We start from the raw sequence: 15,047 nt of genomic DNA on the forward strand, positions 1-15,047 counted from the left end.
TACAACTCAAACTAAATTTTGGATTGGTTGCATTAAGATCAGTGTTCTTCAGACTGAGACCATTTTTCTATTTTAATATTTAAATAGAGACTTATTTGAAAAGACAGTATATTTTTTAAAGGAAAAAAATGATCAAGGATGGACACTCTTGCATAAACTCATCATTTTTTACTAAATTGCTGTACAAGACTACTGTGTAAAATAGTGGGTAGCGTATGAAGAAAAGCCTTTTGTATACATACTGCAGCAGGTTTTTTGTATGAGAAAATAGAACAAATAACTGTAAAACTAAAAGATAAATCTGTGTAACCTCTCCATTATTAATTTTATGGTATTGGATGCAAAATGGGTTACAGTTTTTACTGTTGGAGCTGAAGAAGTAGCATTTTACTGAAAGGATTGCAAAACTTGGTGTGCCTGAGGTAATCAAGATCACTTGAAATTGTTTTTTCTATGAACAAGCAGGAAAATGCACACTCAGGACTTTAATTAAAGTTCTGGTGTTTAGCAATGGAAAGCCCTCAAATAAACTTCCCTCTAGGTCTAGTTTCAGACCAAAAAAGAAGTGGGATCCAAGAGGATGGGAGTCCTCCATTAAAAAAAGCAATGACAGAAATGCATGTAAATAGCAAAGTACGAGTTGTAGTAAATAAATTGCCAACAATAAAGAAGGAAAACTTGGACGAATATGACGAAACTCCTATGGAGGCTGATGGGGAAACCGCCAAGCCAAACAGTACTTCACTATCTGAGCCTTTGAATTTAAATCCGGGTTTGAAACACACGTTGGCACAGTTCCACCTGAGCAGCCAGAGTTCACTGGGTGGACCGGCAGCTTTTTCAGCTCGTTATTCCCAGGAAAGTATGTCACCCACTGTCTTCTTGCCTCTTCCATCGCCGCAAATACTTTCTGGTCCACTGCTCATTCCTCCAGACAGCTCCACAGAACTCACCCAGACTATACTGGAGGGGGAATCTATCTCTTGTTTTAAAGTTGGAGGAGAAAAAAGACTTTGCCTGCCTCAAGTGTTAAATTCAGTTCTCCGAGACTTTTCATTGCAGCAGATCAATACGGTGTGTGATGAACTGTATATATACTGCTCAAGGTGCACTTCCGACCAGCTTCATATTCTGAAGGTTTTGGGAATTCTTCCATTTAATGCTCCGTCCTGTGGGCTAATTACGCTCACTGATGCTCAGAGACTATGCAATGCTTTACTACGTCCTCGCACTTTTCCGCAAAATGGCAGTTTTCTCCCTGGTAAGAACACCTTGGCCCAATTGAAAGAGACTGGCAGTGCCTTTGAAGTAGAGCATGAATGCCTGGGGAAGTGCCAGGGCTTGTTTGCACCTCAGTTCTACCTTGCGCCAGATGACCCGTGTATCCAGTGTTTGGAGTGCTACGGGATGTTCTCACCCCAGACGTTTGTGATGCATTCGCACAGATCCCCAGACAAGAGGACCTGCCACTGGGGATTTGAATCGGCCAAGTGGCACTGCTACCTGCATATTAACCAAAAATACTTAGGAACGTCGGAGGAGCGGGAACTGAAGCATCTCTTGGAGGAAATGAAGGAGAAATTTAGCGAGAAAAATCAGAAAAGAACTCGGTCCAAAGTAAGTTCACCTATTCTTGTAAAACTCCCAAATCTTTGCTCACATGTAAATACTTGTTTTGGAAGTGCGTTGCTTGCCTTTTGTAAGTGGGAATGCTTGTCAAATCAAGCCTAAGTTAAATTTGTGAGAGAGCTTTGCCATGGAAATACATTTCTCATTAAAAAGTGTGGTAATTTCTTTCCTCTTTGGGCTGTAAGTAACTTCATTCGAGTTGGTTTCGCTTTGTTGGTTCTTGTTCTGGTCTAAAGTACGCAGTCTCTGGAAAATTCAGAGCTATTGTGGAAATTTTCATTCTCCCATTTGACCTTTGAGTATGTTTTATGCGGTGTGTGTTGCAGCAGCTGAGCAAAACAGAAAGGAGCTTGAAAATCAAGTATTACAAATTCTTCATTTGTTATTTTTACTCCAGCGTGCACACGTGCGGTGTATGGTGACCTGGCTTGCTAACCCACCATCTCATGACTTTGCATGTAGGCTAATAGTGCATTGATAAATTGCTGTTTAGAAGCCCAAAGTCTGCTTGTTCAGCAATAGCTTTCTGTTTAAACCACTTGTATAGAGAAATATGCCAAAAAGAGGGGGTTTTAAGCAGACCAAGTAATGAGCTGTAGGCCGGTATCTTGACAATGGTTAATAATAGACGTCGTATTTTTTCCTAAAATACTGCTGCAAGTCTGCGCTGTGGTTCAAAAATACAGAGCTTATTTTTCCCTTAGAGAGCTTCTACTTTAAATGACAAGCACCAGATAAGTATCGAACATCATAGATGTTTCTGTTCATAGAAGGTACAATTTTTTGTGTGTAATTTAAACTTAAGAGGTTTTTAAATGGTTCCTGCCTCATAGCTATGTTTTTTTTCAGTGTATTTGGCATTTATATGTCTGTCTGATGGCTACTGGTTTGATTATATATCCATTTTGCCTGTTGGATGTTTTGTGGTGGTTTTCAAAATAGCAGCAAGAGCAGTCCAGATGGTTGAGCCCAAAAAGGTGCTGACAACTTTCAGCATAAACTTCTGAAAAGTTAGTATTGCAGAAGGGCTTACTGTAGTAACAGGTATTTTTACAGTTGTGCCAGCCCACAGTAAGGGATTTTAGCAGAAAATTTCCACGAAAGTCTGCAATATGGCAGGCTTCCATGCACTGAATTAGTTAAAGATGCAACTTCATAGTTGAAGTTCATAGCAAGGAGACTTCGCTTTTCATCTGATAAAGACATGGCAGTCTTTATCCTTGCAATGCCAGTGTAGGTAATAAACTATACCATAGTGGATGCATCAGTGGAAATAGTCATCCGTATTCATACCAGTAATACTGCTTCCCTTTTCACGGTAGCAGATTTCAGACCGTGAGATCTTTCAGTTTCATATGTACAGATGAAAAAATGAGCTGAAATTAGCAGTAACACTAATTTGGACTGAACCGGTGCAAATGAAATACAGAAGCTCTTTCTGGAGTCTTCCACTGCAGATCTGTATAGTTCTTTCTTAAAAAGCAGCGTATGAAATCAGAATGAGAGATAAACTCTGTGAAAACTTCAACAAAGATAAAATGTAGGGAAGGTTCTTTTTCTTTCTATTTTTGTCTCATGGGTAGTCATCTGGAAAGTACAGAAGATCAGAAGAGTTTAATAGGGGAGTGTTGGAGCACGGTCTCTGTTTCCTGGTCCTGGCGAAGCTTGGGCTGCTTCAGTCATCTTTTCTTTCCCTCATTTCTGTGGTGTGAGAGAGGTATTAGGTACAACGTGTAGACATTACCGTTTCTTACGCTCGTAGGGAAATTTATTTGCAGGATGTTCCATTTGCTATTCTGTCACCTTACCACCTTCGCTGAGTCAGTCCTCAGAAGTGCCGAGGCATCTTTGAGGTTATCTTGGAGGGCTCAGGAAGAACAGTTGCCCTTGGCTAGGTCTTTGTCCATCCAGTAATAATAAATTATTAATTAAATCCCATAGCCTTCGGAACATCTTAGGTCCTGTGCCTTGCCCTTCTCCTTAACGTTTCAGTCTGAGTTTACTCACCTCGCAGTGCAAGTATGCTTTTGCTTTCAGTATCTTAAGAACAGACAATGTAGGCCCTCGCCTGCTGTACTCACAAGGTTAATTCATTCCTGTTCTTTGTGCTAATAAGAAAGCTGTAAGCTGTATATTTGATTGTCACCGAGTTTCTCATTTTCTGTTGAGTTCTAGACTCTTCAGTGTAACATCCACCTGCTCTTCATGGGAACAGCTGTCACCAAGTCTCTGCTGATCTCTGCGCTGTCAGATCCTCATTCCCTTTGACTTTGCAACAGATTCTGATAATTGCTCTGCACTAAAACTTTGTCTTGCTTCTCAAACCAATTCCTTGAGTTCATCATCATGTGTGGGGAAAAGCTTGCAATGTGGAAAGTTAGCATTTCTTCTGAGTATTTTTATAAATCCCATCTCTGCTAAAATGACTGGCTTAATGACTAGGCTGAAACCACTACTTACTTATTTTTTTTCTTAACAGCTTTGTACAACTAGCTTTAGAAGAAATATAAGACATCTTTTTCATGTAGCCCTTTCAGTTTAGGTAGATGTCGTTCAATTTTAAGTTTACTTGGATATACTGCGTTTATAGAATTATTTAAGAGCATCTAAACTAAACAGATTGTTAGATAATGAAATACACGTGTATATATTGAAGTAGATGCTTTATCTCTTTTATTAACCTAGATGATGAGGAAGGAATCGTCTTAGAAAAAGACTTCATGTTTATTTACGATTACCTTTCATTTTCTTTCCTAAGTAAAAGTTTGATTGCAAGTTATGTAATTCATTTGCAAAATGCACACTAAAGGATAGACAGTACAATTGGTTTCCATTTGAAATAGGTGGGAATGTAAAAATCTGACCTACAGAAAATACAGATTGCCTGATATATAACTTCATGTGTAAATATATAAACATTTTAAAATGTGAGTCCTAAAACATGGACAAGATGTGATTCACAAGTTAAAATTGGATTACTGTGTACTAGCTGTAATGTAATGTATGTGCATTATTTAAATTACTAGAATGATCTGAGTAAGTAGAAAAAACTTGACAAGTGTCAGGATGATGCCATTTTTCTAGAGATTATTTGCTGTATTTCAAATCTTTATTATTTAAAGACTTGATTATGAATTTACTATTCTGGAGCTTAGCTTCCTTGTGCCCTCCCTCCTTTCTGTCTGTGATGGAACTGATTTGAGGAGCTGCAGGAGTGGAGTTAAATTTCAGTTTCATTGCTAGAGCTGAATTTAGTGGGCTGGAAGTTTTGACCAGAATATTGTAGATGGGATTTGGTCTCTCTCATGGCCAAGTGGCATTTGATTCTGCAGACCTTGGTACAATCCACACGTGTGTAATTGGGTGCCAAAGATGAAGTTCTGTGACAGTTTATTTCGGGGTGTGTAAATACAAGCTTTTATGATAATGTATCTTGTACACAAGAAATTGTGAAGATGTTAGAACGCTAGATGAAGCCTTTGGTACAGTAGGTTTTTTTTTTTTTAGCTTTATAGGCTTTTTTTTAATTGAGCAACATTCCAAAGGTACTGGGTCTGGCTGGAATGGTGTTAACTTTCTTTGTAGCAGCCTGTATGGTGCTGTGCTTTGGATTTGTGGCTAAAACAGTGTTGGTGACACACCAATGTTCTGGCTGCTGCTGAACAGCGCTTAGGCAACGTCAGTGCTTTCTCTGTTTCGTGCTTGGCCCCTGCAGCAAGTAGGCTGGGGGTGGGCAAGAGACTGGCAGGGGCCAAAGAGATGCTCCGTACTTTATAATGCCATGCTTAACAATAAAAACTGGGATAGAAGGAGAAGAAAGGGGGTTTTGGCACGCAAGGGGGACGTTATTTGGAGACTGGCAGGGCATCAGTGTGTCTGTGGGAGGTGGTGAGCGATATCCTTTGCTTCACTTGTTTTTTTTCCTCTTTCCTTCACCTATTTAAACTGTCTTTATGTTGACCCGTGAGCTTTCTTGCTTTTGTGCCCATCCCCTGGGGGTGGTGGTGAGGGAGCAGCTGCGTGGGTGCTTGGCTGCAGGCTGGGGTCAATCAACCACACCTTACCTGAAAACCCGCTTCCCATGGCTGTTTTAATACAATGAAATTAAGAAACAATTTCTTAGCTACGAGTCTTATTTAAATATATTTCACTTGAAATTAATATTGACTTTGCAGTGGAGCACGAAATATTACTAAAGAGTAATTCCAAAAATGTTTCTTGAGACAAACAGAACAAGAATTGCTATCCAAATACAAAATGCACAGAAGTTTTTTAAGATGATCTAGTCTGATACTCCTGAATGAATTTTGTTTGTTACTCCAAAGGGAATGGAGTTGTCATGTTACTGCAGCAGCTTTGCCCACTTCTGTAATAAAAATTCATGCCAACTAAAGGAAGTTCTGTCTCTGGAACACCAGGAATTGTTCCATTTTATTCACGGTTTTAATTTTGTAATAAAGTATCTGGTAGGTGCTTACTATGATGCGGATACTTTATTGCAAAAGGCTCCTTACAGTCTTTTGGGAATCCTAGTTTCTGCTTTCGGTTTCTCCCAAGCATTTGCAGCATGCCTCTGGCAGAGTTCTGGAAACTCAGCAGAGCTTCTATATAGGTTTGTAAAGAGATTTTCTTTTAATTTCATTGCTACTTTGCCCATATGGGAAATTGGAGATCAAAGAAACTTCTGTTGCTTGCATCGCCCTGTATCTCTCCCAAAGACTCAGTACCCCAGTTTGTCTGGTGTTACCCACCTTTATGCGTATGTATTAGTGGTGTAAATACCCTTCCACTGAGGAGTGTTTATGAAAATGTGAATAACGTGTACCCGTCTTCCAATTACCAATTTATTACCTTTTCTTTAGGCAGATTCACAGCAGAGCCTGGAATTATCGCAGTGGTATCCAGTTATCAAGCAAGAAGCAGAAACTGATCCTCAGCCACCCTCCTTTTTCCATCCCAGGTAACTGAATTTCCTGTGCAGAACTATGAGCACCATATGTACAAATTGGCTATTTAAAGATAATTTCAACTGAAAAAAAAGTACTTGCAACCTGAACTGTTAGGAAAACTCCAAGGGATTGCACAAGCATAATTGAACCGTAACTTTTTATGCATTTCTTGGTGTAAATATTAATGAACTGCTTCTAATGTGACTTTTGGTACGGGACTCAAGCTGTGATCTATGAGTCTTCTTCAGTAGCAATACAATTGAAATGTAATTACAATGTCCTTTTCAGAGTAGAAATGACAGAAGGTAATTTTTAATCTTTCCTATTATAATATAATGCATACATGTGGAAAGCTGCATAGGGCCTATTTACCATGAGTGCAACTTAATTTCCTTTCAAAAAAGACTTGTAAATGGTGTTTGAAGGCTTTATTCTACCCTGGAACAATGGCTACAGCTGAATTGTCTGTTGATTAGTTTCCTGGTTTTAGAAACCAAGTGCATTTCCTTAACATAGTACAAAGTTTGTCATCTGCATCGACAAGGGAAACAGTTTTTCTTGACGTAGCTCTTACCCTCATCCCCATGTGGTTTTGCATTTACCGTATATGGGTGAGATCAGACTCTTCTGGCTAGCAGCATGCATTAAAGCAACACACATGCATCAAACTCGTTCCCACGCAAACACGTGAATGGTGGACCTTCTGTGATGGTCCCTCGGTTTGCTGTTTCTGTCGGTGCCTTCCTTCAGAACTAGGAGAACGGAAAGTGTTGAAGGCAGCGATGTTGACTCCAGCATCCTGACCCTGATTTCTTGGCACTGACCGTAACTCATTTGGCACTCTTTTCCCTCTGTACCAGACAAAAGCTGAGTGGTTAGGTTAGAGCAGTACAGAAGGATGCTTCCAGGAGTACAGGAGCTGTGAAAATCCAGGTGGATTGGTCAATATATGTGGGAAAGAAGGCCCAGCATTGGTCTCAGACCTGCCCCAGCACTGTCAGTACACAGCTTTGCTATTTAAAGAGCGATATGCTCATTCCCACTACACTGATCTCTTCCCTCATCCTCCATTGTTAATACAAGGATTATGAAAATGCTAGAGTCTGGATTCAGTGGCATTTTAATTTCACTGTTTGTATTTAAATGAAGACTTCATATGATTTTCTGTATGATTTTTTTAATCAGCCATGTTTGAAAAATCCTTGTTTGATAGCCTCAAAACCTCATCTAGATAATCTACTCAGTAAAGATTAAGAGGGTCATTAGGATTTCCTTTTGCGTAGGACGTGCTTATTTTTCATTGAAACTTTTACAGTTTGAAATCACATTAAATTAAACTTACTGCTCTCTACCAGTCATCATTTATTATGCCTTACCATTCATTCTTAATTTTACTGTTCTACAGTTACTACCTTTACATGTGTGATAAAGTGGTTGCTCCAAATGTATCTCTTGCATCACAATATAAGGATGTTGCAAAAACAACAGTCAAAGCTTCAGAAGTCATTAAATCCTCACCCGGACAGTCAGAGAAGAAGCTCAGTAGTGGAAAGCACAAAAAAGCTGCCTCCTATCCAGAGCTTTCTCTTGAAGAACAGGAAAAAATTGACTTGAAATCTGGTGTGGAGCAGCATAAACATTTAGGTGAGTAGTGAAAGTTACATTGAAGTCTTTCCAATGTTTATACCATATAATTTTGGAAAGCTCAACACCAAGCTAGTATTTTGTGATGTCACTTCAGTTTTCCAAAAATTCTTTTGACCTTTTTATAATCTTCAGTTTTCTTTGCATTTTTTTCACTCTGGAAGTTTAATTTTCTGTGAGCATTATGCTGTGTTCTCTTCCCTATAGATCCACCTATGTCAACTCGTTCTGCAAGAGGTGGAAAATCTGAACGTGTTTCTTCTAAAATCACTAGAGACTCTAGCCGTATCGAAGTAGGTAATGATGTGCGAACCTTGTCCCCCACTCTCATGAAAGACATCAGTTGTGAAGATGACAAGGGAAAGATCATGGAAGAAGTAATGAAAACCTACATCAAACAGCAAGAAAAACTAAATACTATTTTGCGGAGGAAACAGCAACTTCAAACGGTACAGTGCCAATCTGAGTGCATTTCACTTGCGTCATCAGAAAACTGATGTTAGCTTGTCAGTTCTAGAGTCAGTATCACAGATTACATTCATTTAGAAACACCAAAACACACAGATAATTTCCTCCCCAGCTTGAATCCAGACACCAAATGTTTAATATCCCTTACACTTATTAGGTTCGAGTCCAGTAATAATTGGTGTCTTTTCAGTTTGCCACTACTGTGTTCAAGCAGCTCCTCCATTTATTTTATCCAAATGAAAACTACTTCTTTCACTTTAAAATGTTTTCCAAACATTGAATTATTTTGGCAAGTATAGTTTAAGTCCTCTAAAATTTCTCAGTTTTCAAGACTTTAAAGATGCGAACATCAGTATTCTAGGAATGGTCTTATCACTGCCCTGTATAAAAAAGAATACCACCTTCCTATTTCTATTTGATAAGCCCTTGGTTTTAGGGGGATTTTATTAGTCTCTTTTAATAATGGATGACATTAGAAGCTGGTGTTCACTTGTGGTTTTGCCTGAATTAAGGTAAATACTGTCTTTGCTTCTTACATTCATAGACCAGACCTAATAGTTTAGTTTAGTTTAGTTTATTTGATGTTAAGCTCAGAATCTATGAGCTCAGACAGGGCCCCCTAGAGCTGCTACTTTTAAGTTGTTCTGCTGTTGGAGGTAAAGCTTGTAGATAAGTTAAAAAAAAACTAAGACTTTAAAAAATATCAAAATGCTAGTGGAAAAAGAAATCAAACACATTTATTCTGTTCTCTGATGATACACTTCTTACATCTTCAAAGTATATTTTAGTAAATCAGTGCTGCTGCTTTCTGAGGTTCACTGCTGGAAGTTGTGAATCTGTTTCTGGAAGCTCCATGTACTTGGAAGTATAAATAATTTCTTAAAAATGAAATGCATGCTACAGAATTCCAGGCTGTCATTGATAAGCAGATAAATACCGTTATCAGGCTGTTGTTATCAGTAGATAAATGTGCTCCTTGTTTCCAGATACACATTTAAATTCAGTTTTTTACTTTTCTGGTCTTAGAACCAAGGTGTATGTGATCCTGATTTTTCTTGACAGGAAGTGGAAATGTTAAGCAACTCTAAAGCTATGAAGGAACTAACTGAAGAGCAGCAGAATTTACAAAAAGAACTTGAATGTTTGCAAACAGAGCATGCTCAAAGAATGGAAGAATTTTATTTTGAGCAGAGAGACTTGGAGAAGAAACTGGACCAAGTGATGAAGCAAAAGTGTAGCTGTGACTCCAATTTAGAAAAAGACAAGGAAGCTGAATATGCAGCACAGGTGAGAAGGGAAAGTTTGTTTCAAACTACACTGTATTTAGTGTATCAGGAAATTGTGAAGCTATTGCTTAGCCACCTCTTTTCCATGTGTTCTGATACCATAGACAAATACCAAAATAGATCACAGTGACAGCAATATTTATTTCCCTGTCCCTTGATTGAAACTGAGGTAGAATGCAACTTACAGAAACACCTCACCTGTCAAGTGTTAGTTATAGAAATAAGCTATTAATCTTTTTCTTCCTTTTATGATAAAAAAAATAAATCCAAACCTCTCAACCACCTTTTTGTCAGGTTAGTAGCATACCTTGCTGCTTTTTCTGTTACTTGGTTGTAGAATCTTCTGCACTATCTGATGAGCCCCCTTCTGTGCTCTTATTAAAGCATTTGGTCAAGAGTTCCCTTGGAAATGAAAGTCATATTTTTGTCTTCCATTTCTGCCTCTTGAGTTCATATGTCAAAACCTGTGGAGATATTTTTTCTTTCTTTTTAACTTTTACTATTGCTTTCTTCATGTTGGAGGTTATTCATGTCATTCCAATGGGAAAAATCCAGTTAATGCCAGAGGGAGCCTTGGAATGCCACTTTTCTAAATCAATTACGGTTATGATTAAATGTATATTGATGTATTTTGTACCATGTCACAGAAAACTAGTTTTTTTCTTTACAAGTTTTTTAAAAGTAAACAAAATCTGAAATTTAAGCTCAGTAAAGCTTTGTGGTCATTTGATCATAGCTGTATATATTTCCTGTTCTTAGTGTCTCAAACTGAGAAACAGGCATTACTTGAGAGACAGGTTTTGGTATTTTTGGGGAGTAGGGCAGAGACTAGCATCATAAATCCTTCTCATGAATTTAATTTCATGACATCCCACTCCACAGATTCCTAGCTTTTGCTGCCAGAAATAATCCTCTCTGACTAAGGCCTGATTTACTAAACATCTGGTACAAGCCCTATTACTGCAAGTAACAACATGTTCTAATTTATGAAGATAATCATGTGAAGTGTGTTTTATATGGCTGGTGTAGCTTACTTTCTTTAGAGGGTAAAAACCATAGATTGTTCCCCAAGGAGATTGGTTGATTGTTTCTTTTGAAGTTAGACTTTGAAAACTAAATACATTCCTTGCGTGAAAGTTTACTCCATTATTATCTGTGTGGTAGAGCTATTCGCAACATATAATTTGAATCTTTTTCTCCATTTATCACATCTTACAATAGATTTTGGACCTTAGGTTCCAAGCAGTTGTCAGAAGTACCCGAATTAAACAGAGGTCTGGCAACAGGTAACCTCCACAAGCTGTGTATACAGCATTTAAAAAAAGCCTTAGTCCAATGTCTTCTTGAAGTTGCCGAGGCTGCCCTTTCTCTCTGAGAACTTGGTCTGGGAGGAACCCTCTTTATACATTAAACAAAACTAATAATTTGAGATTTGGAACTTGTTTAAATGTCTGTTCTTCTTTCTAGGCCACACTAAGTGTGTTCTCCCCCTTTTTGACTTCTTTATTGAATTGTCTAGTTCAATTGTTGCTTTACCCTGTCAATCACAATAGGGCAGTGTAACCAGTACTGGAACCTTTCCTTAGAGCTGGAAATCAGAACTCAACCAGAGATGTGCTCATGTAGTGCATGCTGTAACATGCAGGCAGTGGGCATTATTGTACTGCAACAGTTCACGTAATCAAAGTAGTGGAGTCAGAAGACTTGCATTAATAGCCTATTGCTGTCTAAGAACCGCTTAAATATTTGTGATTATACCAAGAAGTGTTTAAGTATTTCCGATTGTACAAGTGGAGATGAAAGTCCACTGAACGTGGTGTTTCTTCTAAAATCAGCACAGCAGTTCCTTTGCCCATTACATTTTATAGCAATTGGTGAACACCAGTGATCCTGTATGCTCCTGCTTCTTTCATTCTCATGAGCTGTCTTCCTCATTTTCAGTGAGATGTATGCTTAGTGATGATTTAGATCAGATAGATACCTATCATCATAAAGGCAGATGGATTTTTTAGATTCAGTGAGGTCTTTTTGTAAGAAATAACCCCTTAAATCAATGGTAGAGAAGATAACTGGTTTCCAGTCTCCTCCCTGTTTTAATTGCTGGTAGCATACCTATAAACAATTTGACAGTAACTTTCCCACACTTGAAAAATTCGTCAGACGTTTCCAGATCTCACTGTAAATAAGTTTTGATGACACTAGCAAGTTTGAGGTTTACTGTACTCCAAAGATGAAAAAATTATTTAATTTCTGTGTTTAAACACAAAATGTTTCACAAAAAAAATTGGGTGGACTCATGTTTATATTTGAACACACATGTAAATGCACAGGCAGTTATGTTCAAGATTTTCTGAATCTTATTTCTGGTAATTCTGTTTCATTTATGCTAAAGGGTATCAGAAAACAGTGTTGGTGGTTTTGTTTGATCTAGAAATGCATTAAGGCTTTGAAATAAAGAGTAATATTTTGTCAGGTAAGAGAAATGAACCTGGGAAATGTAAAAGTGCTATTTATTCTGGGATTTGTGAAACATCTGATGCAGACATTGTCACAATCTCCCTGACAGATTATATGCATTATTGACATGGTCTAGTGTGACAGTTCATATAACTACAATTTATATGTATTTAAAAATGAGACTTTTCCATTTTTTTGTAATACTATGATGTTTATGCAACTTTCCATATTGATGTCATTTGCTAATGGTGTAACTGTGTAACTCTTGATAACTGTAGAAGATGAGCTGATAAATACTGGTGAACAGAAATATTTTTATCTGACGCATACAGTGATCATCAGTGGCATCTTGAAATTAGTAGTTGACGTTTACAAATAAGTTTGCTTATTGCCTCTCTGTCTCTCCTCTCTATTTTACAGCTAGCAGAATTGAGACAGAGATTGGATCACGCAGAGGCAGATAGACAAGAGCTTCAAGATGAATTGAGACAAGAACGAGAGGCAAGGGAAAAGTTAGAGATGATGATAAAGGAGTTGAAGCTACAGATCTTGAAATCTTCAAAAAATGGAAAAGGAAAATAGAAATTGGAAGAGGAAGCATGACTGCGTCCTTCAAACAGGGTGTTTTGGTTTTTAATGAATCGTGAGAAGTTTCTGTGTGATAAGAAAAAATATTCTCTACAGATTTCTATTTCCCAGACAAGGCCAGATGAAGATATACATATATATAAATAAATAGAGATAGATAGGTATAAATTTTTAGATTTTCCTAGCTATGAAAATCTGCATTTATTTGTACTGGTGTTTTTCTCAAACAATGAAAAATACGAAACTCTTGATATAGAGTGACCAGTTTCTGTCTATTTCTAATGCAGTCTTGAAGACTCTACCTTTTAACATTGTCTGTTAAAATATATGTGGTGATCTTTATTTTGCTCTCAATTGCACATCCAGTTATGAAAGTACATTAAAAACATTCTGAATTCTTCAAGGTCAAAAATAGTTTGGGTTTCAGTGAGAATTATGTGCTCTTGAACTGGGGGAAGTAAAGGCAGCTTTTCATCTGTAAGGTAATACTAAAAATCACCACAATGATAGAAGATTGATCATCAAAAGTGTTTTACTAGTGTGAGTTTTTCCCATAATTTCATTGTGTGAAGTCAAGCTGATCTTTTCAGTATTTTCTATTTAACAAGTCGTTATCAATCTAAAGAGGTTTAGAGCCAGCATTTGCTTGCCATGCTGGAAGAAGAAAACATTAGGGGTTTTTTGTAAATTAAAAAAATTGCAATTATAGTGGAATCTTTGGAAATTAAAAATTCACATATTTTCTTTTGTTTTCTTCTATGTGGTAGGTATGAAAGAAACGTTAATAAATGGCTTAAAGGTGGGGCTTTTCCTTCTAGAAACCGAGAAAGCTTGACTTAACTGGTTTTCAGATACTAATGCTTTCAAGAAAAATAATATTTATTAAAAAATATGTATTCGTTTCTTTAGTACCCTAAGCCTCCACACGTCGAGCTTCTTGCCAGCTTGTGGATTTTTCTTTCATTACATAGAACAGGCCTTAACTGACATTGTGATAATAGCTTAAAAAATAAAGTTCTGAGATATGGCACTTTGAAAATAATTTTGATAGTCTCTGTATTTGAGTGGCATAGTAATGTTACCATGAATTAAGAAATACAGCATGTTTGTTAAGCTATAACATTTGAAAATGCGTAGTTGTACAGAATTACTGTTTTATGTATATATAATATTTGAGTACTTCAGAAGTCTGGTTCCTAGTGGATTAAACGCATGACTACAAAGTTGGATGAAGAAATACTTTTTTGCACTTCTCTCCAAAAAGTTTGATACAGCTGACATCTGTCAGTGACTAGGAATATTTTAGTAGTTCTAGTATTTCACTACATAATTTTAACCTGTGCTTTAGCTTCTGTTTTTGAGGTACTTAGGTTTATTATTCTCTTAATAATTCAGTTAATTTTCGATGAAGCCACTAGTAAAAGCCTACATTGGTCGTGTCCCGTCCCCCCCCTCCCATCCCCCCCCAGCCGAACCAGTAAAACTGAAAACTTTTGAGTTCTTTTTTGTTTCTCTTTTAGTGGTATAACAGAACTGAATATCGCAGAGAAAGATAAAATTGCACATATCTTTAAATTGAATGAGAAATGAGGTGGTAAATTACATGTTATGGAGTCATAGGATGATTCTTTTATAGCTGTGTATAATTTTGTTTATGGACTCTGTGTCATATTTACACTGACGATTAAAGCAGTTGAAAAATATCAAACAGGTTTTTTTGTCAGTGTTGATCAGAAAAGAGGACCCAGATTACGTTTTTTCCTTCTTCAATTCCATCTCCAAGTTACTGCTTTAAAGAAAAAAGAAAAAATCCTGTCTTTGCAGCGTAGTGATGGTTTGGCAGGAAAAGTGTTGAGTATAAATGATTCTGGTTATGTATGTACCACTTCCTTTAAAAACACAATGAATGTTTTATTGTAACAACTGCCAAAACGGTGGCTATAGGGAGAGTAGGCAGGAATATTGGTAAAAGTGTGATTATTAGACACTGGAGCTTGAAGTAGTCCAACTTGATGGGCAGAACCTA

The 15,047-nt window shown here is 37.4% G+C and overlaps 1 protein-coding gene across 2 annotated transcripts; it reads left to right on the top strand.

Moving 5' to 3' along the window:
* Positions 1 to 410: 410 nt before the first annotated feature.
* Positions 411 to 13,755, top strand: SKIL (SKI-like proto-oncogene). 2 transcript variants are annotated; one of them, XM_009587108.1, is made up of 6 exons: positions 411 to 1,617; positions 6,492 to 6,589; positions 7,984 to 8,222; positions 8,430 to 8,671; positions 9,753 to 9,977; positions 12,854 to 13,755. In XM_009587108.1, exons 1-6 carry the CDS (start codon positions 511 to 513, stop codon positions 13,013 to 13,015), a joined length of 2,073 nt encoding a protein of 690 aa, XP_009585403.1. In that variant the 5' UTR covers positions 411 to 510; the 3' UTR covers positions 13,016 to 13,755. The 2 variants fall into 2 exon arrangements, with proteins under 2 accessions (XP_009585403.1, XP_009585404.1); XM_009587109.1 differs by having other exon boundaries at positions 511 to 1,617; positions 7,984 to 8,103; positions 8,458 to 8,671; positions 12,854 to 13,282.
* Positions 13,756 to 15,047: the final 1,292 nt, after the last annotated feature.

Source organism: Fulmarus glacialis, unplaced genomic scaffold (assembly GCF_000690835.1).
Source record: "Fulmarus glacialis isolate BGI_N327 unplaced genomic scaffold, ASM69083v1 scaffold25561, whole genome shotgun sequence".
NCBI lineage: Eukaryota > Metazoa > Chordata > Aves > Procellariiformes > Procellariidae > Fulmarus > Fulmarus glacialis.

What these genes read in the sequence shown, in the direction of transcription:
- SKIL (XM_009587108.1), top strand. Translation starts at nt 511, where the DNA reads ATGGAAAGCCCTCAAATAAACTTCCCTCTAGGTCTAGTTTCAGACCAA. An exon ending in CCCTCCTTTTTCCATCCCAG is followed by an intron (nt 6,590 to 7,983) that starts GTAACTGAATTT and finishes ACTGTTCTACAG; the next exon opens with TTACTACCTTTACATGTGTG. An exon ending in GGAAACAGCAACTTCAAACG is followed by an intron (nt 8,672 to 9,752) that starts GTACAGTGCCAA and finishes TTTTCTTGACAG; the next exon opens with GAAGTGGAAATGTTAAGCAA.